At 34.5% G+C, this 25,288-nt stretch overlaps 2 protein-coding genes across 2 annotated transcripts; one reads left to right on the top strand and one right to left on the bottom strand.

Annotated features, from left to right (window-relative positions):
- The first annotated feature begins 5,768 nt into the window (after positions 1-5,768).
- LOC123667274 (homeobox protein Hox-A4) lies at positions 5,769-17,036 on the top strand. Its single transcript, XM_045601232.1, has 4 exons — positions 5,769-6,195; positions 15,649-15,724; positions 16,344-16,485; positions 16,920-17,036. Exons 1-4 carry the CDS (start codon positions 5,769-5,771, stop codon positions 17,034-17,036), a joined length of 762 nt encoding a protein of 253 aa, XP_045457188.1.
- A 2,107-nt stretch (positions 17,037-19,143) lies between these two features.
- Positions 19,144-24,901, bottom strand: LOC123666846 (serine hydrolase-like protein). The gene is made up of 6 exons (XM_045600869.1): positions 24,720-24,901; positions 24,292-24,423; positions 23,420-23,557; positions 21,650-21,800; positions 20,556-20,693; positions 19,144-19,537 (listed from the first exon to the last, which is right to left on the bottom strand). Exons 1-6 carry the CDS (start codon positions 24,772-24,774, stop codon positions 19,234-19,236), a joined length of 918 nt encoding a protein of 305 aa, XP_045456825.1. The 5' UTR covers positions 24,775-24,901; the 3' UTR covers positions 19,144-19,233.
- Between the last annotated feature and the right edge of the window lie 387 nt (positions 24,902-25,288).

The raw sequence follows: 25,288 nt of genomic DNA, 5'->3' as shown, positions 1-25,288 counted from the left end.
CGATTCAAAAGTTATTTTGAAGTATGTTCGAAGAGAGAAATTTTGTCTTTGAATGTTGTTTGTCTAGAATTTCCAAACATTGCAACTTTTTTTGGTTACACTTGGCATCCCCATAACGACAAAAACATGACTTTTGAATCATAGTACTGTTAAAAAAATGAAATTATAAAGATGTTGGATTGACATGAAGATGTTGAGTTTGATTGGTGATTTTTTTTGACGTTCTTAAAATGTGTATATAATAAATACCTTGGCCTGTAATAAATGCTTTTAATGAATACAATTAATTTGATTTTTTAATATTATATTTTCAAAGTTATTGTAAACTATAAATTTACCATCAGCTGGCCAAACGCCTACTCTTCATATAAAAAAAAAAAAAAAACAAAAAATATATATAAATATAAAAAAACACAGAAAAACCTGATTCTAATTTGGCAATTATTGGCATTTAATCCACTGCAACTGCGTACAGCAGATGATTTCTATAAATCACTTTGGCTGACTTCAAAAGCATCCTAAATCGTTACTTTACCAATTAAAATTTTAATTTTTTTTTTTTAAGTCTCAACTCCTCTGTTTCGGAATGAAAATTCTGTAGAGAAGAATTAGCATGAAATTCTGGAGTTACTCTTTTGAAAATAATATATACGAGTATTATCATCATTACAGCCTATACAGTCCACTGCTGGACACAGGCCTCCACAAGTCTACGCCAAAAACAACGCGAACTCATGTGTTTTGCCCATAGTCACCACGCTGGGCAGGCGGGTTGGTGACCGCAGTACTGGCTTTGTCGCACCGAAGACGCTGCTGCCCGTCTTCGGCCTGTGTATTTCAAAGCCAGCAGTTGGATGGTTATCCCGCCATCGGTCGGCTTCTTAAGTTCCAAGGTGGTTGTGGAACCTTGTTATCCCTCAGTCGCCTCTTACGACACCCACGGGAAGAGAGGGGGTGGCTAAATTCTTTAGTGCCGTAGCCACACAGCATATACGAGTATTATAGTATATCTATAATGTAATCCTGCACCGAATAATAAGCTTTATCTATCAATTTCTTTTTATTAAACACTTTAAATTTAATTTGAGACAATCTCAAAATTGTTTGTGGGATTTTATCATACATGCGAATACCATATCCCAGAAAGTATACTATACCCTGTAGTAACATAATATAGATTAAGAGGGTCTGCCGGGAAGCAGATAACTGTAAAATTTGCCTCTCGCCCGGGCATTCCCCTTTTTGGTGATTATCAGCCCGGGATATTGGCATTTAGGCCGAATGCACTAAACTTAATCTTGTTCTACTATATTTTTTTGTCTAAACGTATTAACGCGCCGAGGGTTCTGTACAAACGAAATTATTAAAATATTTTTATTATTTGATGTAACTAAAAATTTATGCTTTTCGAAATTTTTCCTTTATCTGTGCTATAAGACGTTGCTTTGTGCCAAATTTCATGACTCTGGGTTCACGGCAAGTACCCTGTAGGTGTAATTCCCTTGCGAGTGTCGAAAATTTGCAGCAGTCGAAAAATTGCAGTCTGTATCTTTTGATTGCGTTATGTTAGAAGTGTAATTTTGTCATAGCTCTAAGAAACAATATATTTAAGTATTATGATATATATGAATGATATATATGAATTTCAGCTTGATTTCAGCCTTCACGCGTTCCTGAGAAAAAGAGATCTTGACACACAGACAGGCAACAAAGTGATCCTATAAGGGTTCCGTTTTTTCCTTTTGAGGTACGGAACCTTTAAAAGTATCTTTATCAGCTAAAGCCTAGGCATTAAATATTTTATTTATTTATACAGCACTGTCTACTCTTCACGTATGCCCCCTATAAAGAATCTTACTAAGGAACCCTATTTTATTACCCTATTTTTTAATGATTTCGTTTTAATGATTCGCGTCTTAATAATAATCATTATTTCATTACATCAGCTATCTATTACACAAGAATTAGGTTATCTTTTTATATATACCTTGGGTGGTATATCAGCGCACGACTCACCTGATGGTAAGCGATTACCATAGCTTATAGAAGCTTGCAACACCTGAAGCATCGCAAGCGTGTTGCCAACCTTACAAAAGTTGTTTTATTATTAATAAACTTTAATAAACGCTTCACACTCAACGAATCCGCCAGTAGGATTTTCTCCTGTGTTGGGGGTCCGGAAACACACACAGTACACAAACACAACCCAGACCATGACTAACATCTATATGGTCGATACAAATGTCTGTCGTGAGCGGGAATTGAACCCGCGACCGCCAGCGCAACAGCCAGTGCGATTACCGCTGCGCCAACGCGTCGGACGCGCGATTATAATGAAATAAACAACAAATACAAATATCAACTACGAGCGGTAATCGAGCCTATTTTCATTTTTTGACGAACATAGATAATAACATAGATAATAAAAAGAAATCAAGATTTCCAAAAGTCATGTCCTAATTTATCGGCTCTTAAAAATAACACATATATCGGTTCATTAAAAGGATCATAAACGGTTAGTTTTACAAAAAAGTTTACAGGAAACGAAAGATGTATATATATATATTTTTTTTTCTATAAGAATATTCTCAAGTGCATAGTTTCCGAGATGTCGGCCAAAAACATTTTTTTTTAAGATATCGCTTAAAGCTCTGTCTAAATCTGCCATTTTGTGATATTTTGCTCACTAAGTGAGCCTAAACCTTGTAAAAAAAAATTGCATCGGAAATTTAGTACAAAGTTGACCAAAATACAACTAATTTTACTGGCCAATAGTAAGATAACAACATTTATTGTTCGTATATAAAAAGCAAGCGTCAATTTATGTTTAAATTTTAGAGTGTTATTATTTTAATTAATTATAATTTCATAGATGTAATATAACATTTTAATCTTTTAATATATTACATTAATCGCGCTTGAGGAGTCGTCGGAGCTGACATACAGTTTTTCTTTCAGCAGAAGCTCCATCACAAGATACTTTATGGGTAATATATTTATCATATGTGCTGCGTGGCTACGGCACTAAAGAATTTAGCCACCCCTCTCTTCCCGTGGGTGTCGTAAGAGGCGACTAAGGGATAACAAGGTTCCACAACCACCTTGGAACTTAAGAAGCCCACCGATGGCGGCATAACCATCCAACTGCTTGCTTTGAAATACACAGGCCGAAGACGGGCAGCAGCGTCTTCGGTGCGACAAAGCCAGTACTGCGGTCACCAACCCGCCTGCCCAGCGTGGTGACTATGGGCAAAACACATGAGTTCACGTTATTTTTGGCGTAAACTTGTGAAGACCTATGTCCAGCAGTGGACTGTATAGGCTGTAATAATGATGAATATATTTATCAATCAAGAAATGAACTACATTTTTTTTACAGGTTGCAAATACAAATATGGAACAAATAAAGTTTTCATTTGATGGTGATGTAGAAAATATGACATCAGAAACTTTTATCTATAGGATACTATTATATTATCTGTGTTGAAATTGGTTTCGTCGCTCAAAAAGTACCTAAATAATATTCCAGAATAAGTAATACTGTACATAAAACCATAGAATTTTATATAAAAGTTTATGTCTTGAATGAGATCTGTTTGTTTGATTTTCATTACGTATTTACCAAAAATAATAACTAAATAATTGTTTGCACGCAAACCAAAAAAATAAACCGACTTCAGTTACATCGACAAGTAAGAAAACATAGGTAGACGAAAAAAATACTCAAAAAGTTGTCATCAGATCTTTATAGAATTTAAATGGAACCCTAAGACAAGCATCAGCTTTCGATTAAAACAAGAATCATCAAAATCGGTATACCCAGTGAAAAGTTATGCGGCTTAATATAACGCAGGTCGACAAAAACAGTCAAGTAAATACTTATTATTAGATATAAAAAATGATCATCGAAATCGGTCCACTCAGTCAAAAGTTTTAAGGTAATATACATTAAAAAAAAAAAAAAACTGAAAACAAATCCAGTCGAATTAAATCAATGGATTCTACATTTAGTTTTATGATGCCACATCCATGCAATATGGCATCAACATAACATTACACCGTCCATAGCATCGTAGCTCCGTAACTGTATCGGATTATGATATTAAATTGTTTCATGCTACGGCGTAGCTCCGTAGCTATACAGGGACGGACTTAGAAAAAAATAAAAGTGTAAATATGTAAATTATAAATATAATTTACTTTAAATATATAGACAGAGATATATAATATATTTTACATACAGACGATTACGCATAAAGGCTGACTTATCGACAAATAAATAAATAAATAAATAATATCTTATAACATAATTATAGTATACACACGTTCGTCTTGGTCGTAAGCAAATTAATGCTTGTGTTATATTGATAACAGCTGACTGTTATAACTAAATATATATTTTTTGATAAATTATACATACTACTTACCCTTAGTCGAACTCAGCAGACGTCAATAGCAGGAACATTAAATGTTTGTAGCCAACCTTAACCTCTTTCCTCTCCTCTTTCCTCGACCTCTTTCCTCTGTAAGGTTGGAGGTATCTCCCCAGTCGTACTGATCCAGCTTTTAGCAGCTTTAGCAAGATATGTAGTGCTGGGGTCCTATCTTAAATATTATTTTATTTGCTGCCTATATGCATACGAGTATATTATATTACATTAATTATTAATTTTCATATTTCAACGAACTCATTTATTACATATTTCAATTAAATAATGATATATTAATTATAAATTTAAAGGCTAACCTTTTTTTTGTATCGCAGGGAACCCATTTACGGGTGATATCCAGGACGCCCGGGTAGTAAGCATTCCTAGACCGTATGTCGGCTTCAGCACTTGGGGGTTCAATACCGACCAAATCCCTGCGGGAGCCTTCAGCCGCTTTAATTGGAGGGTCCTGGATCTGCAGGCAACAGGATCCCTCCAGCGATAGGCTGGCCTCGGCGAAAAGGCCAGACTTCTACTCCATTATTTAAGGCTAACCTAATCTATTATATGTTTACTTTCTAAGATATTAGTGCCATGTATTTTTATCCGTATATTATGTGTGTTTTTATAATTTTTAACCTACAATGAGAACTGTAGTATGTGTATTCAAACAACAGATTAAATAAAAGTATATTTAGAGATCTTACATGACATTATTTCTTTATATTACATTACATATATATACATTATTGCTTTTATTATACAAATAGGTCACCTGATGGCTCATCCTAATTTTTTGTTATTTAAGTAAGGATCTAATTCTGATTGTGTCCACATATTAGAAAAAGAATAATAAAAAATTTATTTTCGAAATTCAATTAAGAAATTACAAAACCAAATCCATCCCTGTAACAATCAAAGGCTTTGCCGACCGCAAATCAAAGTAAGACCACACCCACTAAATCTGGCCACGCCTCGCCCACGCATGCGCATCAACCTCCAATCGCGTCCCTCATCCCTCATCCCCCCACACGCACCCCATCAACTACCCTCAATTGACCGCTTTATGCGATGTCATTTTTTTCCCGCCAAACCGATCGTGCCACGTCTGGCCCCGCCCCGGGGACCAATTTTAAAATTTTTTAATCATAAACCACAACGCAATCGTTCCGGAGACACCAGTTCGCACACCCGTCTTAATATTTAAAATTAACCCTTAATAGAGACATGATAATTACTCGCAACGGAATTAGTTTATAAAATAACGAAAAAAAAATCAATTTTTCTCGTGAAGTGTCAATTATGTCTAAGTGTATGGTGTACAAAGTGAATTGAAAGATGATGGAGCAAAGACAGAACGCTGTGTACCCAAACTTATCGGACATTATAAGCTACCAGCAGAATATCGAAAGATTGAATATAGATGAAGAGAAATTCGCCGAAAATTTCGCAGACGGCGACCGTTTTGCAGTCGACGTTTCGCCGACATCGCCAACGTCGACTCTGGAAGAGGAAGACAGCAGTCAGTCGGCTTTCGGCGTTGATTTGACCGGAAAATCGACTAATTTAGCCGGGAAATCGTTTACGATCGCCGCCATTTTGGGTTTGACTAATTCAGAGGAGGATGTGATAAATTTGAGCGTTCAAGAGAGGCTGCAACAGAATCAGAGGCAGTTGCAGAACTATTTGTACGCTGGACACGATATGCAGAGGTTAAACGATGGCTTCTGCAGGTCCATGGGTGTCCCGGCGGTGTTGCGGCAAGGTAGGCGTTTAAAAATTCACCTTTACTTATTACGTATATAATAAATATAGAAAAACAAAATCAAAAATTATTCTGTTCAAAAAGGCTCCAAAAGACCCTTTGAATCGTGATTTTCAAATTATAATTGTATTATTTTTCAATAAATTGATTAAGTAGTTTTAATCTGAAGCTACGAATTCAGAACATAGATTCAGCAGAAAAGAATCGTCAAGAAAAATTACTTACTTACTTAAAAAAACAATTGAATTGAGAACCTTCTCCTTTTTTGCAAGTCGGTTAGAAAAATTAGGAGCTTACAATTAGACTGTATGTTTTTGTATTTGAAAGTTGTTGCTTATTGAGTGGTCCCATTTAAATTAAGCGAGGTTCAAGGTGTAGGTAACCTTGTATTTGAGTTTTCCTTAGTTATATGTATTTCAGTATTTTTCCGACTACCTAAGTTTATTCTTTTTTTTTTTCTTCTTTTATTTAGGAACAAACAGTTGCATACAATGTAATAAAAATACATTTATGATAATAATTTTAAACCTATAGTTCCCTGAATTACCATACAAAATAAAAAAAATTAAAATATGAAACTTGTACAGCTAGATTGTTACATTTTTAAAAGAAGATAATATTTTATTCATTCAATGCTGTAATAAGATCTCTTTTAAAGATTTTTTTTACTCATACCAAACATATCTATATCACTTAATCTATCATTATACAATTTACATGTACGTCGTATGAAACTATTGGCGGTGTAGCGTGCCCTACTTTTAGGTATTGTAAACAAATCCTTTTTGCGGACACTTCTTTCTTGCCTGCGAGGAATGCGGAAGTAGATATTAGAAAGCAGAAAAGGGGCATCAACCATATTATTCAGAATCTTAAATAGATAAATTGCATCGTTACAGTCTCGCCTTTCAGCAAGGCCTGACAGCTTGTGTACTTTTAAAGAATTGCTATAGCTATATTATATATTCTTTTTAATTTCTTACTATTTACACATATTAGCTTCAGCCTATAATATCCCACTGCTAGGCATAGATCTCTTTCCCCATGTAAGAGAAGGATCAGAGCTTAATCCACCACGCTGCTACAATGCGGGTTGGCGAACATACTTCCTACTATGAGTCACGATCGCTATTAGGTGTACGTGATAACAACTGGGACCGACGGCTTAACGTGCTCTCCGAGGCATGATAGTGAGACCCACAAAGACTGCACAAACACCCAGACCACGACAAACATCTGCATGGCCAATACTAATGTTTGTTATGTGCGGGAATCGAACCTGCAGCCGCCAGCGCAACAGCCACAAACCAAGAAGTACAAAGATTACTTTGATAACGCGTATTCACTTCACTATATTTTCGTCTCCCTACGTTGTATTACTTGTCGATGTAATTGAAGTCGGTTTTTTTCGTTTGCGAGCAAATGAAATTATCATTAATTTATTTAAAAAAAAATCTTTTCATCCCCTTTTTTGAACACATGCGAAATCTGCTGATAGCTTTCATATTTTTTTATGCGTGTAAAACTTTGTTCTCGATTAATAACAAAGATAAAAATTTAAACAACCAACCAAAACTACTTACTGTGGAGTCACTCAGTTAGTCCAGCCTATTGCAGTCCACTGCTAGACTTAGGCCTCCCCAAGCTCGCGCCAGACATTGATATGGCTACATTACAACTTTGGATATGACATGATTTTTTGAATACTGCTCTCAAGAATGTTGTGTTCCAGTGGTAAGAAGGGTGTCCAGAACTCCTGAGAAGAGTCAGAGTCAGGGTCACCAACAGGCTTGAAATTCTGTTGATGAAAGATGCTAAATCCTGAGGCTAAATAAAAAATAATTTTATTCAAATAGGCCTCAAAAGCATCATCGAATTTTCATTTTACAAATTAAATTTTTTAAGTGATTATTATTTTTAAAAGTGAAGCTAGCACCGATTCGGAATGTAGATTCTGCAGAGAAGAACTGCAAGAAACCTAAAAAGAGTAACTGCGTACTCTTTAGAAAATTATATGTAAGCTATGTTTTCGTGCAAAATCAGTAATATCTTGCATAAAATACAGAGTCGTATAGGCTACCATCCGGCGTACCTACCGTATGCTTGTTTGCCAACCTTTAATTTTTTTTTTAATATTAACTATTTCTCGAAAAATATTTAAAAAAAAACCAGTAAAACCTCCGTATCAGCTGGCAGCGTCCTTATCTCCGCGGTTGCTCCTTTTTAAATTTTATCGAGATCTGATAACTAATTTTTAGTAATCTTTGATAACGCGTAGTTAATTGACTATTTTTTCGTCGATCTACGTATTGTGTCGATGTAATTAAAGTCGGTTTTTTTTTTCGTTTGCGAGCAATTACAATTATTTTTATGTATGTTCGGGGATAACATCGTCGTTTATGAACCGATTTTGATAATTATTTTTTTGTTGAAAAGGAGATATCTCAAGATACCATGATAAGAAAACCAGGATCTGATGATGGAGTTCCAGAGATATTTAGGGGTACCCTTGAAAATCGTAGTGACGACTAGTGCGTTTTTTTTTCGTCAACTTACGTTGTATGTCGATGCAATTGAAGTTGTTTTTTTTTAGTTTGCGAGCAAACACAATTATTGTGTTCGTAAGCTGACGTTTGTTATGTGGTCTCATTTAAATTTGAGCAAGATCTGATTACTATTTTTTGAGTTATCCCTAATAAAGGATCGTCCAATAGTTACACGGACCACGAACGGGGGGGAGTGGATCGGAAAAAAATCTCGAAATATCACAATGAAAGAGGGAAGCTAAACAAAACAAACAACCAACCAGAACCCTGTTAATGGCTGTCCCGATATTGCTATCACAATGCTTAATGCTTTTTACAATTTTTGTTTATTTATTTATTTTATTTATTTTCTTTATTGTACACCACATAGAGTAATTTAATACAGAATTGTAATGTATTAAGAATAATACACAATGAGGCGGCCTTATCGCTCGGTAGTGATATCTTTCAGGCAACCTTACCTTAGTGTTAGGATTAAGAGAGAGAAAAGACATAAGTAGGTGTTGTATAATAAACGTACATCAAACAGAATAAGATATCAATCTTACAAATATATTATACTAGCTGACCCGGCGAACTTCGTATCGCCTAACACAAACTTTATCGTATGGTATTAAAGTTCAAATTGACTTTTAAGTATTATCACAAATCTTTTGTATGGGAGTATAAAAAAGTGTTGTTTTTAGACTTTTTCAGGAAATTTAATTTTTTTTTTTTAGAATTTTTCTCTCCGTAAGAACCATCCTCGTACTTCAAGGAATATTTAAAAAAAAAATTAGCGAAATCGGTCCAACCGTTCTCAAGTTTTGCGCTTAGCAACACATTCAGCGACTCATTTTTATATATTACTAGCTGACCCGGCGAACTTCGTATCGCCTAACAGTGACTTTTAAGTATTATCACAAATCTTTTGTATGGGAGTAAAGAAAAGTGTTGTTTTTAGACTTTTTCAGAATTTTTTTTTTTTTTTAGAATTTTCTCTCCGTAAGAACCATCCTCGTACTTCAAGGAATATTTAAAAAAAAGAATTAGCGAAATCGGTCCAACCGTTCTCGAGTTTTGCGCTTAGCAACACATTCAGCGACTCATTTTTATATTATAGATATATTATAATAAAATGTCAAATATTCCTATATTTTCTCAGATTGTACCTGAATTTTTAGATAATATTCTGGAAATTTGTACCAAAAATACACGCTCGCACATAACCAAGCGCTCTGGTGTAGTTGGGTGTGCGCCGTGTCAACACTGACGGTATGTGGGTTTGATTCCCGCTCGGTATGGATATTTGTATGTTTACAAATTATGTCTTTCCGATCTGGATATCTGTCCTTGTGGGTCTCACCACCGTGCCCTGAAGAGCACGTTAAACTGTTGGTCCCGGTTCTCATCATGTACACCTGATGGCGATCGTTACTCGTAGTAGGAAATATATCCGCTAACCCGCATTGGAGCAGTGTGGTGTATTAAGCTCCGATCCTTCTCCTACATCATGAAAGAGACCTATGCCCAGAAGTGGGATGTTGCTTGCTGCATCGAAAAAACATGTAATTTATGTGTATGGATAGGGGGTAGTCTAAAGCCAGATAGAGTAGGGGGTTAAAAAGTGACCAACTGTTGGAGGTAATTAGAAGCCGTTTTATTTGGTTGAGAGCAAACACAATTATTACAGTTACATGTTAAACACATAACTTACTCATTAGATGTTTGTCGGTTAGATATATACTACTACTATATAGATACTGTGGTTAGTATTTTAATGACAAATTAGTATAATTGAATCTAAAACTTTCTTCACCACGCTTTTACAGTCAGACTGGTGGACAAACAATGTTTTTAATCATAATAATAATACGTTTATTATAGACAAGGTCAATACAATTAGACAGTATACAAGATAGCGTGGAAACAAAAAAAAAAAACAGAAATAAACACAATTGTGTTTGCGCGGAAACGAAAAAAAATACCGACTTCAATTACGTCGACAAGTAATACAACGTAGATGAACGAACACATAGTCAAATAAATACGCGGTATCTAAGATTACTCAAAAAATAGCCATTGGCGCTGTCGCTTAATAAAATCCTATAATCCCATAAACCTGAAACCTGATATAGGTATCGGCGCTGATATTAAACGCTCGGCTCTGAGTGGGGTCACTTTGCACATCATGTTGAGGTTGCAAACAGATAATAGTTTCGTTCAGTACAATCAAAAAAATTAACAAAATTTTCAAATATTTAGTACTCAGTCAGCCAGTCATTTCAGCCTATTGCAGTCTACTGCTGAAAATAGGCCTCCCCAAGTGCGTACCAGATATTGAGCGAGAGATGGAAACCTCATCCAGCCTACACCGGCAATCTTACGTAGATCGTCGGTCCAGCGGGCCGGAGGACGTCCCACACTGCGTTTGACAAGAAGTTGCGTTTTTAGTATTTATTCATCACTTCAGCCTGATACAGTCCATTGCTGGACATAGGCCTCCACAATTTCGTGCCAAAAATAGCGTGAACTCGTATGTTTTGTCATAATCACCACGCCTGGCAGGCAGGTTGGTGACCGCAGGGCTGGCTTTGTCGCACCGAAGACGTTGCTGCCCGTCTTCGGCCTGTGTATTTCAAAGCTAGCAGTTGGATGGTTATCCCGCCCTTGGTCGGCTTTTTAGGTTTCAAGGTGGTAGTGGAACTGTGTTATCCCTTAGTACTCACTACGACACCCACGTGAAGAGAATGGGTGGCTATATTCTTACTGCCGTAACCAGACATCAATAGTACTTATTAAATATTTATAATTATCTTAATGCATAAAATATTGAAGTTAAGTTGACGGTCAGAACCCACAGTGCTAGCTCGGATGTCAATACACGATCCCATTATGACATTAAATATTCACGGAGCCATTTCATCTAACTTTGTAACATAACAATAATAATATTTAACCGTCGATCCAATAAGCGACGGTATTTTAATTAATTTTGTTTAGTGAACGAGGTTGGTTTATAATGACAGGGGTTAAAACAACCCCCTTTATTATAATGCTTTAAGTTTTATTAAAGTTGATAACGATTTTATTAATGGTTATAAGACATTTATTAAAAATACAAGTGACATGAATCACCTTTAATCGATTTTCAAAAAAGAAGAGAAAATTTACATTTTTTTTTTCTTTCTTTAAAAACGTAAATTATGTTGTTGAAGATAAATCTATATAATATATAAAAACCTCATGTCACAACAATAATAAAAACGTAACCGATCGCTTTTTTTTTTATATCACCAGGTCGGCAAACGAGCGTATGGCCCACATGATGGTAAGAGATTACCGTAGCTTATAGACACCTACAATACCAGAACCATCGAAAGCGCGTTGCCGACCCAATCCCCAATCCCCCCAGGAGCTCTGGTCACCTTATTCACCAACAGGAACACAATACTGCTTGAAAACAGTATTATTTAGCTGTGGTCTTCTGTAAGGTCGAGGTACTTTCCCAGTCGGGCTGCTCCATATTTTGAGCAGGAAATTCCTGCTGTGCCCTACCTCAGTTTCGCTGCCTGTAATGAGAGCTATATGAGTAAATATATTACCAACGCAAATAGAATCCAAAACAATTATTGTTAGAATTTTTGTCTCTTTGTCTGTTTATCTTTGCGTTTGTGCATGCTATTCTGAGAAACGGCTTATCCGATTTAGATGTGATTTTTTAACCGACTTCAAAAAAGGAGGAGGTTACTCAATTCGACCGTATATATAATTATGTTTATGTATGTTCGGGGATAACTTCGCCGCTTATGAACCGATTTTGATAATTCTTTTTTTTGGGAACGAGATATCCCAAGTGTGGTACGATGATACGGATACCAGGATCTGATGATGGGATCCCAGAGAAATCGAGGGAAACCCTCGAAAATCGTTGTGACGACTAGTGCGTTTGTTATTATTTTTTTTTTTTGTCTACTTATGTTCTATTACTTGGTCGATGTAATTGAAGTCGGTTTTTTTCATTTGCCAGCAAACACAATTATTACTAATATATTGTAGCAAGCTTAGTTTAACATTTAGTGTTTATTTCATGTCAATCGGTTCATAAATAAAAAGTTATGCGTATTTAAAGAATCACGTTGAACATGTAAAGTCGCAGGCACAGCTAGTAAAAACGTCTGTCCCTAAGATATACGTAACAGCCAACTGATACAGCTAGTTTATTTTATTTTTTTGATTAATATACACGGGGTGGGAATCGAGCCCACAACACCCAGAGCAGAAAGCGGGGCCACTACAAATTGTGCCAACGGGCTAGATAGTTTGGTCATAAGTAAATGTATGGGATAAAGGTATATTAGACAAAATAAAACGCTACTCGGTACTCATAAATAAAAAATAGAGTGTGTGCTTAAAGCTATGTATTCATTAGCAACATTTGACGCGCAACACATGACGCTCAACATGCATCTCAACATGTCGAGCGACGACGCGGAACTTTTGCTTAGCAACGTTGACTGTGTAATGGATGTTCAGTCACCAACATGTCACCTGAGGAGCTAGTGTTGGTCTCAGCTGCCTTTGTTATAATATCATCGCATGAAAAAAGAGAAGAAAACGTTGGTGGTTTAGAAATTACTTAAGAAAGTTCCGCGTCGTCGCTCGACATGTTGAGATGCATGTTTACGTCAAATGTTGCTAATGAATACATAGCTTAAGAGCGCACGGCAGAAGCTGAAACCTCATTGTGAATGTGAATACTAAACACAGCGACACAAAAGCAAAGAGCAGCTGACCGTATCTTTCTCGCTCGGGTACACTCGGCGGTCCCGAGTTCACCCGATCGAACCTTTCACCTCAGAGCGTGACGACCTATCTTACTACCTAGGAAAAAATGTGTGTACGGTGCATCAAAAGAAGTTTTCACTCAAGTGTATATAGCGTTAGTTTACACCTTGACAACAATGATCGTGTGTAATATGCTAGCTAACCCCGCAAACGTTGTTTTGCCATATATGTTATTAACCCCCTTAATCCCCCCCTTATAACTAAGGGGTATGAAAAATAGATGTTGGCCGATTCTCAGACCTACCCAATATGCACAGAAATTTTTTTAAAAATCTGTGTAGCTGTTTCGGCGGAGTATTGTAACTAACATTGTGACACGAGAATTTTATATATAAGTATTATCGTAAACAGCTTTATTCTAAATATCATCATATATCATGTGAACGAACAGCGGGATAATCGACCAAAGAAACTACGTCGTAAATGCCATTATCTGGTTTTACTAATTTTCACAAAATTTCTTTTTCTATTATTATTTTTTTTTTTTTTTGTAATTTGGTTATAGTATGTATTAACTGAAACGCTGTTGGTTTTCTTAATAAATAAATAAATAAATAGATTTCTAATAATAACTGAGGTAGGGCACAGAAGGAAATTTCCTGCTCAAAATATGGAGCAGCCCGACTGGGGAAGTACCTCGACCTTACAGAAGGTCACAGCTAAATAGTACTGTTTGCAGTATTGTTCCTGCTGGTGAGTAAGGTAACCAGAGCTCCTGGGAGGGATTGGGGATGGAGTCAGCAAAGCGGTTGCGATGCTTCTGGTGTTGCAGGCGTCTATAAGCTACGGTAATTGCTTACCATCCGGTGAGCCGTACGCTTGTTTGCGGACCTAGTTATATAAGAAAACTGTCTTGTATAAACAGCTAAAAGGGATGTAAAAAGTCACTCTCAGAATCACCGAAAGTGAACGACATTTCAAACGATTTTAGTCCTCATTTCTTTTTCATACTATTTGCAGATTGTTATACTGGCGATTAACATAGAACAATGCTGAATAGCAAACATTCAGCAACGGTGTAGTATATACTCGTAACATTCATTGTACTAAAACTTAGGTTATTTTAATATCTTCCTAATTTCTTTACGCAACGGTTTCTTAACGATTCTATTCAAATTATATTTTCTTAGTTTAATTAAACTATCAATTAGTAAATGAAGAAGTTTGTTTAAAACAGATATTCAAAATGTGTGATCTAACAGAGCGCTGTCACGTAGTGTATATAATCTCATTTTTATTGTAGAGTTCTTCTCGTCGTTCGTACTCATCATCATCGTCAAAACGATTAAGAAGCAGAATTTGCGAACTAAACTCGTTTCATAAAGCAAATATAAATACGTTTATACAAATTTATATATTTGTTTTATAGCCTCAAAAAGTGGAACAGACTTCTAGATTAATGTATGTTCAAAAATGGGTATTCCACAGGGGTCAATTCTGCGTCATTTTCTATTTTTAATATATATTAATGACCTCCCATTTTATTGTGATATTATATTTTTTACTAACGATTACACTGACGTACTACTTACTGCCTAGGACCATCTATAGTCCGATCTCCTCTTAGAACTTTGTAATCAAAAAAATAACAAGTCAAAGAATCTATTTGAAACAGTGGTGGCACGTATAAATTACAACATTTCCAAGCATGCATTAAATTAGTGAAGATTAGCCGAAATTTTAACATATAACTAACTGTGAGGCACAATTATAGACAATAGAATAGACAGGCTTTTTATCAAGCGCTGTGCTTAATAAGTATAAATACCAGCTTAAGATGAATCATACGTTCAAAGTTTTTACATTCTGCGTTTCAACAAAAACTAAGAGCCTTTATATTATTTTTTTGGACAATCTCTAAAATATCATATCAATGTATGAAAACACTGTAATATTGTTAGGGTTGAGTGTGAGCCGTTTTATTATTTTTTATATTTATTGGACATTGTGTTGGCTTTCTATGTAATAAAAATAATAAAACTATTTCTATATTAACAAAAAATTTTAAACGAAATGGCGTCTTCCAAGGGGAAGGTGTCGAATTTCTAGACTTATTATTAATTTATTTTTTACCTTGCAGATAGTCCTAGGCCCGAACTCAGACCACAAGTGGGTCAGTTGAAGCCCCGGACACATTCAGTCACATGTTCTAATAGGTAAATATTTTATTTATTGCATTCTACTAGCCAGTAAGCCCATCATTTGATCAGCCTTTTTCTATAAAGGATATGGAAATAGTGATATGGCCGATGTCAATAGTCAAATAAATGATAATTAATGAGAAGATTTCTCTACTCTACGGTGTTAATTGGTAAATACTCATGAAGACACACCCATGTACAAATAATAAATTTGTAACTGACTTGTCTGTACACGAAAGATATTTAGCAAAAACTAATTTTACTTGGAAGTGTTGATGAAAGAAAACTTTTAGAAGACAAAGGAACTATCTTTAATTTTTTTTTTTTTTTTTGACTTTCTGTTTGTTTGTTCTGGCACACGCGATTAGATGGGAGTTTTAAACTTGTGTCTTTCCAAGTTACAATCTACTGGTACATAGGTTATGGTGTTGTGCCCACAAAGGTTTCTGATTTAGTACGACCAAAAAAAAGCGTAGCTACGCGCTAAAGGTACAGCTATTACCTAAAAATTCTAATCTTATATTTATATCTGCTATTTTTGTTTTTCGTCTACACCTATGTCTCACTTCAATTTACGTGACTTTGGCATTATTGCTAATTTGGCCATTAATCCAAATTAATAAATTGATTACAGTTCAGGCAGAAGTAAGCGCATACGAACAATATTTACACCAGAACAGCTGGAGAGGCTGGAAGCTGAGTTCGAGCGGCAGCAATACATGGTCGGCCCCGAGAGGTTGTACCTCGCGCATGCGTTGCAATTGACTGAGGCTCAGGTACTTATCAGGACCAATTTGAAACTTGCCAGGGTGTAAAAAACGTGGAATATTAATTGAGTTAGAAAACTGCATCTTTTTGTCTAATCCGATTAATTAAATGAAAAAAAAAATTAAGTGACAATCTAGGACGGAGTCTTTATTAGACTATATCCAATGGAACTAGCCCACTACTCTTGACTAGATTGGCGCAGTGTGCAGTCACAATGCTTTTAGCTCCAAGAGATAACATATTGATCAGTAGAGACAAACTTAAAATTATTTTTTAGGAATTAAATTGTTTACATTGGTTCCAATCATCGGCAAAAGTTTACAATTGTTTAGTATATACATATCTGGTGTAAGTTTAAATTTGAAGATAACTGGGTATAAGATTCAATTTGTTATGGTCTGAAATAAGATCATCTTCTCAAAAAAACATTTTATTTGTCCAGGTAAAGGTCTGGTTCCAGAACAGACGTATAAAATGGCGGAAACATCACCTCGAAGTCACACAGCAAAGACTAGCCTTGATGCAGAGGCACAGAACGGACGACCCGACAGACGTGTAGATAATAAATTAAATTAAAATTAAAACATCACCATGTAATATTTGTGCCGAGAGATGTCGCTAATTATACGCACTACTAGCGTCATCTATGTTATAGCGATGAAACTATTATTTTATCTTCTAAGTTTAGTACCTACAAATGTATTGAACTGGTTCTCTAAATAAGTTTTTTTTTATCTACAATATCGAATTCATTGTAAAATAATTTAAATAGTTAAAGTAAGCGTTATATAGCTATACATAGTATTTTAAAATTTTAATTTATCAACAAGACTTTAGCGCGCTAGTAATTGTGAATTTTGCTGAAAAAACAGATTAAAAATATTTTTTATTAAATGAATTATTTACATTTAAAAGTATCAATTATTATGCTCTACTTTTTAGGCTATCGTAATGATTTTGTAGCATAATAAAATTATTTCAAAATCTTGCGTCTTAAACGAGAAAACACCCATCTATGCATTAAAATTAATTTAAATCTGTAGTTTATTACAGTACTAATTGATGTCGCTAGTTATTGATACTGCTGACGCCATCTATGACATAGATTTGTAATTATTGTCTTTTAGTTACTTCGTAAGTACTGTTAAGGCTTATATGTAATATTTTATAGCCGTAGCGATAGAAAAGTTACTTTGTTTTTGAAGAAAAAATTTGCATCCTAACAGCCTGTATCACCGGTTCCTGATAAATTTACAGTAAAACAGGCCAATAGGACTTGTTTAACCTAATTACGTACAACTTAGGTATAGTTTAAGAAAAGGCGAATAGAATCATCTGATCGATAAATTGTGAATACGATATTGAAAAAAAAATATATCGTAAACTTTTTATCTGTTAGATACAGTTTTACGTCAGTCGTCGTTTTATCCGGAATCGATGTGACTTAGGGTTACGTAATATCACCTTTTTATTTAAATGATTGAGAAGCATTGTAAGTTAAGCTGTAACTTATTTGAGACTCAAAAGTAAACGTTTTTTTTTTATGTTGAGGGTGCAAAGCTTTTTAAATAAAACTTCAATTGTTTCTTGTTTGTTGTAACACTTCTTCTTCTTGCATTATTTGTTCTCTTCATTTCCATTAAATTATACTTTATTAAAAACTCCAAAATATTATATTAATTTATTTTAAAAAAATATACAATATTAAAACAATAGTTATTAATAACAATATTGTAACGAATTAATTCTTACGAATTTTACCGTACAACATAACAAAAATAAATTATTAAATACTATAATACATTAGTACCACCATGCATAACCAAGGGAAACTTGACAGGCAGACAAGTTTTATTAATAATAAAACAAAAAATAATATCCCCAAAACCCCACATCTCGATTTATTACTTTGGAGGAATGACAGAAAAATTTGAGAACCACTGCCTTTAAATTTATCCTAGATTTGCGTCCTAAACGTTATTTTTAGTTTATTTGTTCAAAATTACAAAAACACATACTTAATGATAAGCCTACCGCGAAAAATCACAAGAGCTTATCTAAAAAGGATGTTTTTCTTCTATATTTTCATATTAAGTTCATTTTGAAATACAGTTTTGAAATATTTAATGAAAAATATATTAATAACCTTTTCAAAGGCAATACGAAACTTTACAAAATTACTATTTTATTAGTTAAGTTCAAGGCCATTAAACACGAAATTACAAAACTAAAATAAGTTATTCTTAAAATATTAGCAAATAATTTACCCCGTTCCTCACTATATAACCACCCAACCCAAACTTCAACACAACTCTCAAAACTATTCATTTACAAAATTCGCGCAATATTTAGAAATATATATTTCAGGTAATCTGTCAATGTCTTTAGATTAAGACCTGTCGAATTAATTTTGTAACGAAATTATGCCCGATAAACGGTCAAATTTTGAAGTTATATTGTTTAGGTTAGTTTTTTTTTTTTTTATTCATCTGGTCTTAATCTTAAGACCTACTGCGATTGGCTTTCCTATAGTAACAGAAAATACTTAAAATCCAGTTGAGTACCACCTATTTCTTTGAGGTGTAATTTTTTTACTTCAGTCTGTACATATGCTCATTATAATAAAACGAATTAAAACAATGATAATTGTATTATTTAACCCTTTAAATATTGATATATATTACACATACGGTCAGACTCAAGACACTACACAATACCTTCGGAACTGCACTAGCGGGCTAGTCATTAAAATAAAACTATAATTTCGCTATTGTTTTGACAGGACTGTCGAAAAATGCGATAATTTTATCGATAAACTCCTCAGGTTTAACAATATGGAGGTCGTGGGGTCCGTCAATGGTAATTCTCGTGAGGTTTTTCATTGTTTCTTGGATTTTCTGCATGATTTTAGCGCCTTTTCGTTTAAAAAACTCCACGGTCGAATCATGTGAAGCCGATATTACGAGCATGGGTGGTGCGTTTACTGTAACTATCTTAATAAACGTGTCTTCCGTCATCGGAACTGCTGTTAATTTCTTCATTACTGGATCCCACGATAATCTGTAACATATTGTACACATAGAAATATTAATATAATACTAGCTGACCCAGTGTATCATATAAATCTGATAGCAATGAACTACTCATGGTGGGGAAATAATCCGCCCATCACCAGTGACACAGGTTAAAGACATTGACAGACTTTTTGACTCTCAATATACACACCCATCATTGACAACATAATTTTTGTAGCCTTAAGTAGGAAAAAAATATAGCACTGTTTTAAAATGCAAGCTATTAAAAATTTCCATTAAAAATACAACAGTGCACAGAACCGATTAACCAAATAGCAAAAATGGTTCGTTCTCAAACAAAAAAAAAACTAATTTCAACTTGATCAACATGCAGAGCACAATATACATTACGCTTCAGCCTGTAAATTAATCCCACTACTGGGCATAAGCCTCTTTCCCCGTGTAGGAGAAGGATCAGAGCTTAATCCACCACGCTGCGCCAATGCGGGTTGGCGGATATATTCCCTAATATGAGTAACGATCGCTATCAGGTGTACATGATAACAGCCGGGACCGACGGCTTAGCGTGCTTTCCGAGGCACGGTGGGGAGACCCACAAGGACTGCACAAACACCCAAACCACGGCAAACACCTGTATGGCCAATACAAATGTGTGTCATGTGCAGAGATCGAACCCGCAACCGCTAGCGCAACAGATACAATCCATGGCTGTAACCGTTGCGTCAACGCGTGAATATACATTATTTATAACTAACTAAAAACTACTTGTCAGATGTTCAAAATTGGTAACGAGTACAAAATTACGAGGCAGCACATATAAAAAAAACGCAGTGGAGTTGAGCCTCCTCTTTTTTGAGTGGGTTAAAAAAAGACACACAGTCGACTCAGGGGACATAATGCAAACATATTGCAGGGGCTGGTATCCCAAATAAGTTTGAGAAGAATCGTATTTTATCACAAACTCCCATAAAAATAAAATTGGAATTGATTGACAAGTTTGAAAGCCAGTTGCTTGTTCTGACCAACAGGAATTACTGCCTCACCTGTATTTATTATCGCCTACAGGTATCAATGTTCTGGACAGCAATATGGCAGCCTGTTCTTCGTTCACTTTCCTGTTCTTCATTATAAGATTAATTGCTTGTTCATAGGTGTAATCTCTTTCCTTTTCCATTTTCCATCTGAAATATATTTCTTTTTTTTATATTACAAAAATGACATACAAGCATACGGTCCACTTGATGGTAAGCGGTTACCATAGCTTATAAACGCCTGCAAAACAACTGCGTATTGCCGACCCTACCCTCAACCCTGTCCAGCAGCTCCCTACCTTACTCACCACAGGAACACAACACTATCTGAAATTAGTATCCTTTAACTGTAATCTTCTGCAAGGTAGAGGTACATCCCCAATCGCGCTACTCCAGATTTTGAGTGGGATATTTCCTGTTGCACCTCAGTTAAAATTGTTTGCACCAGCATCATACCAGATGCTAAGTACTGCTAGCCTTGAGCATAGTTTAACAAAGGGAAATGTTTTTTTTTGTACATTGACCCTGTTTTCTGCTCCTGAGGTTGAAGATTCGATACCGCTCCGGAGTCTGGGCATATGATATGCATTTTTAAATTTTTTTTTCATTTATCTAGGTCGACAAAAAGCGTCCAGCTCACCTGATGATAAGCGATTACCGTAGCTTATAGACGTCTGCAACACCAGAAGCATTGCAAACGCGTTGCCAACCCTATCCCCAATTCCCCCCAGGAGCTCTAGTCTGGTGAATTTATAATTATATTTATCAAAAGGTATATAAGTATGTAGCTACATCCGTCAGCTGTTATCTATTAGGGGTCGTTCATTAATCACGTGAGGCTCCAGGGAGGGGGAGGTTTGGGAAAATATCACAAAATACCACAAGGGAGGTCTATGCAAATACCCCGCAACCTTCATGCCTGTCTAGAAATTTATCAATCAAATTACAGGAATTATTTAAATTTAATATTCTGAAAATTTCAATTTTGTTTGTACAAAAAACACATGATTTTTGGGTATGGAAGGGGTAGTATAAAACCGCATCACATATCACCAAGGAGGAAGTAGGCGAAAAAATTATTAAAAATTGTTATCAAACATTCTCACCTCGAATAATTCTTATAAAATTCTTCATAGCTGTGTTCATACCACATGTTTAGGATATAGTACGGGGCTAAGTACGTTGATATTGGGGGCACGGGGTCGAAACTCACCATTTTTGTTATTTTATCAGGGTAGAGGTTATTATATAATACTCCTGGAAGAAAAATGACACAATATAAACTTAATGTAATACAAACTGGGGTTATTTTTTGTTACAGGGCAAGTTACCCTTATTGTTGTTAATGATTTGATTAATTGGATTACATAAGGTACAGCAGTGTTGTGTTCCTATTGTAAGTAAGGTCACCAGAACTTCTGTTCTGCCAACGCGCTTGCGATGTTTCTGGTGTAGCAGGCGTCTCATAGGCCTAGCTCTATGGTAATCACTTACCATCAGGTGAGCCATACCCTTATTGGTAGACCTAGTAGTACAGCTAAATAATACTGCTTTCAAGCAGTGTTCCTGTTGTGAGTAAGGTGACCAGAACTCCTGTTCTGCAGCAGGCGTCTTTACGCTCAGCCCTATGGTAATCGCTTACCATCAGGTGAGCCGTACACTTATTGGCAGACCTAGTTGTATAAAAAAAGCATTAAGCATTCAACAAGTGAAACGGTATTATTTAAATCAATTTACAAAAAATAGCGCATATGTTACCAAAAAATTACTATAAATTTTTTTTATTACTACTAGCTGACCCCACAAACATTGCTTTGCCATATATCTTATTAACCCGCTTAATCCCCCCCCCCCCCTTATAACTTAGGGGTATGTAAAATAGATGTTGGCCGTTTCTCAGACCTACCCGATATGCCCACAAAATTTTATTAAAATCGGTCGAGCCGTTTCGGAGGAGTTCAATGTTTCAAACACCATGACACGAGAATTTTAAATATTAGATTAATTTGTATTAAAGATTATTTCAAAATATCACAAAAAGCTCGACATATTATACACAAACCGAACCCAAATTCAATTTCCATTATCAATTAATAAAATGAGAACATCATAAACGTAGTCAAATTCAATTAAATAGGCATTATTAGCTCTGTAGTTATAAATTATAATCCACTTTTCAGTTGTCGCTCAAATTTAAATAGGATTACATGACAAGCATCAGTTTTTACAACTTATGGAGATTAAAATAAACAAAAAAATTCAATTGAATTGTGAGAATTCCAATTTTTTTGAAGTCATTTAAATGCCATGAACCTCAGAAACATGATTGTGTTCTCTATATAAGATTTTAAATTAACATGGTTATTTTCATTACAAAATTTATTTAAAATAGGTTATTAACAATGTTTTTTATTTTCTCCACAAAATAATAATAAAAAACATGGGCTTAACCCACTATTGTACTGTCAAAAATGGACCCTGTCTCCGGACTTTAATACACTTTCAGCACTTTTCATTGGCAAAATCATCGGCGAAAAGCTGATGGAGCCAGTCTTTAAAGAAGAAGAAGAAAGAAAAACAAATATAATGGATGTCCTGTTTTAAATAATTTTAGTATATAAGATTCTTGTAGAACTAAAAAGTAAATTAACAAAGTAATTTTGTTTTAACTATCTTTGTCGCGCGATTTCACCTGCGTTAATTAATGAAAAAACGTATATACTTAAATATTATATAGCCTATACTTGTCGTCGATAAATGGAGTATCCACAAAAAGAATTTTTCAAATCGAACCAGTCATTTCTGAGACAAGTGCAAAAAACAAACTGTTCAGCTTTATAATATTAATATAGATTATTGATTATAAAAGATATTACCTAAAATAAATCCAACGGAGTGCGTCATACACATAAACTTGTCCCATTTCAAATGTTCAATAACTTGGTGTATGGCGTACACCTGATGAGCTTGGGTTATGATGGGTCCCATGGGGAAAGGATCGGAATGGCCATGGCCTGGAAAAAAAATTATAGACAACAAAAAAAAAATTAACTTGATTATATGAAATGATTATGTAACATATCATTTTGTATAAATATTAACTACATACCAATGAGTATTTATATCAGTTCCTGGCAGGAATAGGGGATAGGGTCATGCTTACGATGTTTCTAGTGTTGCAAACGTCTATAAAATACGGTAATCGCTTACAATCAGGTGAGCCATATGCTTGTTTGCCAACCGAGTTATATATTAAAAAAAAAAGTTTAGTCAGTCAATTTCTTTTTCATTTATTTAACATTTATTTGCAATAAGCCGACCAGTGTCAACTTCACTGGGCATGAAACTTTTTTACTTATAATGAAATTAAATTAATAAATAATTTTTGTTTATGACTAAATCTTTAATTTTTATATAGACTAAAGTGTTGCATATTTATATTTGTCTGTTTAATTTTTCTTTTTCTGTTATTTTTTCTGTCTTTGTTAATTGAGATTGATGATGATGATAAAAATGTACTTGCATTAATAAGATTTTTATAAACAAAATACAAGTAATGAATACTGAACACACAATCATGTTTCTGATATATATTTTTTTTTAATATCTTTAACTTAGACTTATGATAATCTGTTCCTAAAATAACTTAATATGTGTGTTATAGGTAACAGCTGACTGATATAGCTACATTTTTTTTTCTACTAAATATACATAGGTATTATATATAAGTTTTACTAGTTTAACTTACCTGGCAAATCCAATGCAACATAGTAATATTTTTTAGGTAAATGTTTTAAAATAGTAATGAAGGTCGCTGCTGTGTCCATATAACCATGAATCAAAAGTATCGGTGAATTTTTTGGATTTCCACATGATATACCTTGAAAAAAAAATATATATTGAAATATCTATTTAATATTTATAACTATATGAGAACAAGGACAAGCAGGTAATTAATTATTGAAACACATTATTTCAATTCAATTTATGTAAAGTATCAACTTACACTGTGAAAGATAAAGAAACCAATGACGAAGTAAAATTTTATAATAATTTGATTCAAGCGAAGTTATCTCACAAAAGGTACACGTATAAAATTAAAAACAAAACAATGCTTACAATCAAAATACATGTGACAATTTAAAATGTGATAGATTATAAAGAAAGTTGACTTACAAGCGATTTTACCCCATTTTGCTTGAACAAAAAATTCAGGTATCTCACTTGTCATCTTTTAGTCATTAATATTCTAACTATTTATAACTGTAGGAAAATATTACAAAAACTAACTATTGAGTAAGGATAATAATTGTACAAAGGTCATATTTTGTTATCTTGATTAATTTTATGACGATAACTTGAATGGGTTGTGATCACGGTCTTATATACGACCGTAGTTGTGATATAGGCATCAAGGATATAGGTATGTCTCGCGTAGGCAATTAACATAATATAAAATAAATTAAAATATAAACAATTGTCATTTTTATACTTACAACTAATTATCTATCTATATATTAATAAGTAAAGCAAAAACTTTGTAGTTTGTACCCCTTTTAACGAAAATTGCGCGGACGGAGCAAAGAGTATATAAGTATGGGACGGAGGAGTTTGAAATAGGCACGGCGATCTGAAATCGATAAATCGATGAATCGATTTCTCAGACCAAATAAATCGATATGATCGATCGATTCAGTGAATCGATATTTCACCCTTGAAAATTGACATTTTTTCTGTTTTGGTAA

The sequence above is a fragment of the Melitaea cinxia genome, chromosome 27 (assembly GCF_905220565.1).
Source record: "Melitaea cinxia chromosome 27, ilMelCinx1.1, whole genome shotgun sequence".
NCBI classification, from domain to species: domain Eukaryota; kingdom Metazoa; phylum Arthropoda; class Insecta; order Lepidoptera; family Nymphalidae; genus Melitaea; species Melitaea cinxia.
The sequence above is the reverse complement of the archived record's forward strand: the minus strand, read 5'-3'. Positions and strand labels throughout refer to the sequence as shown.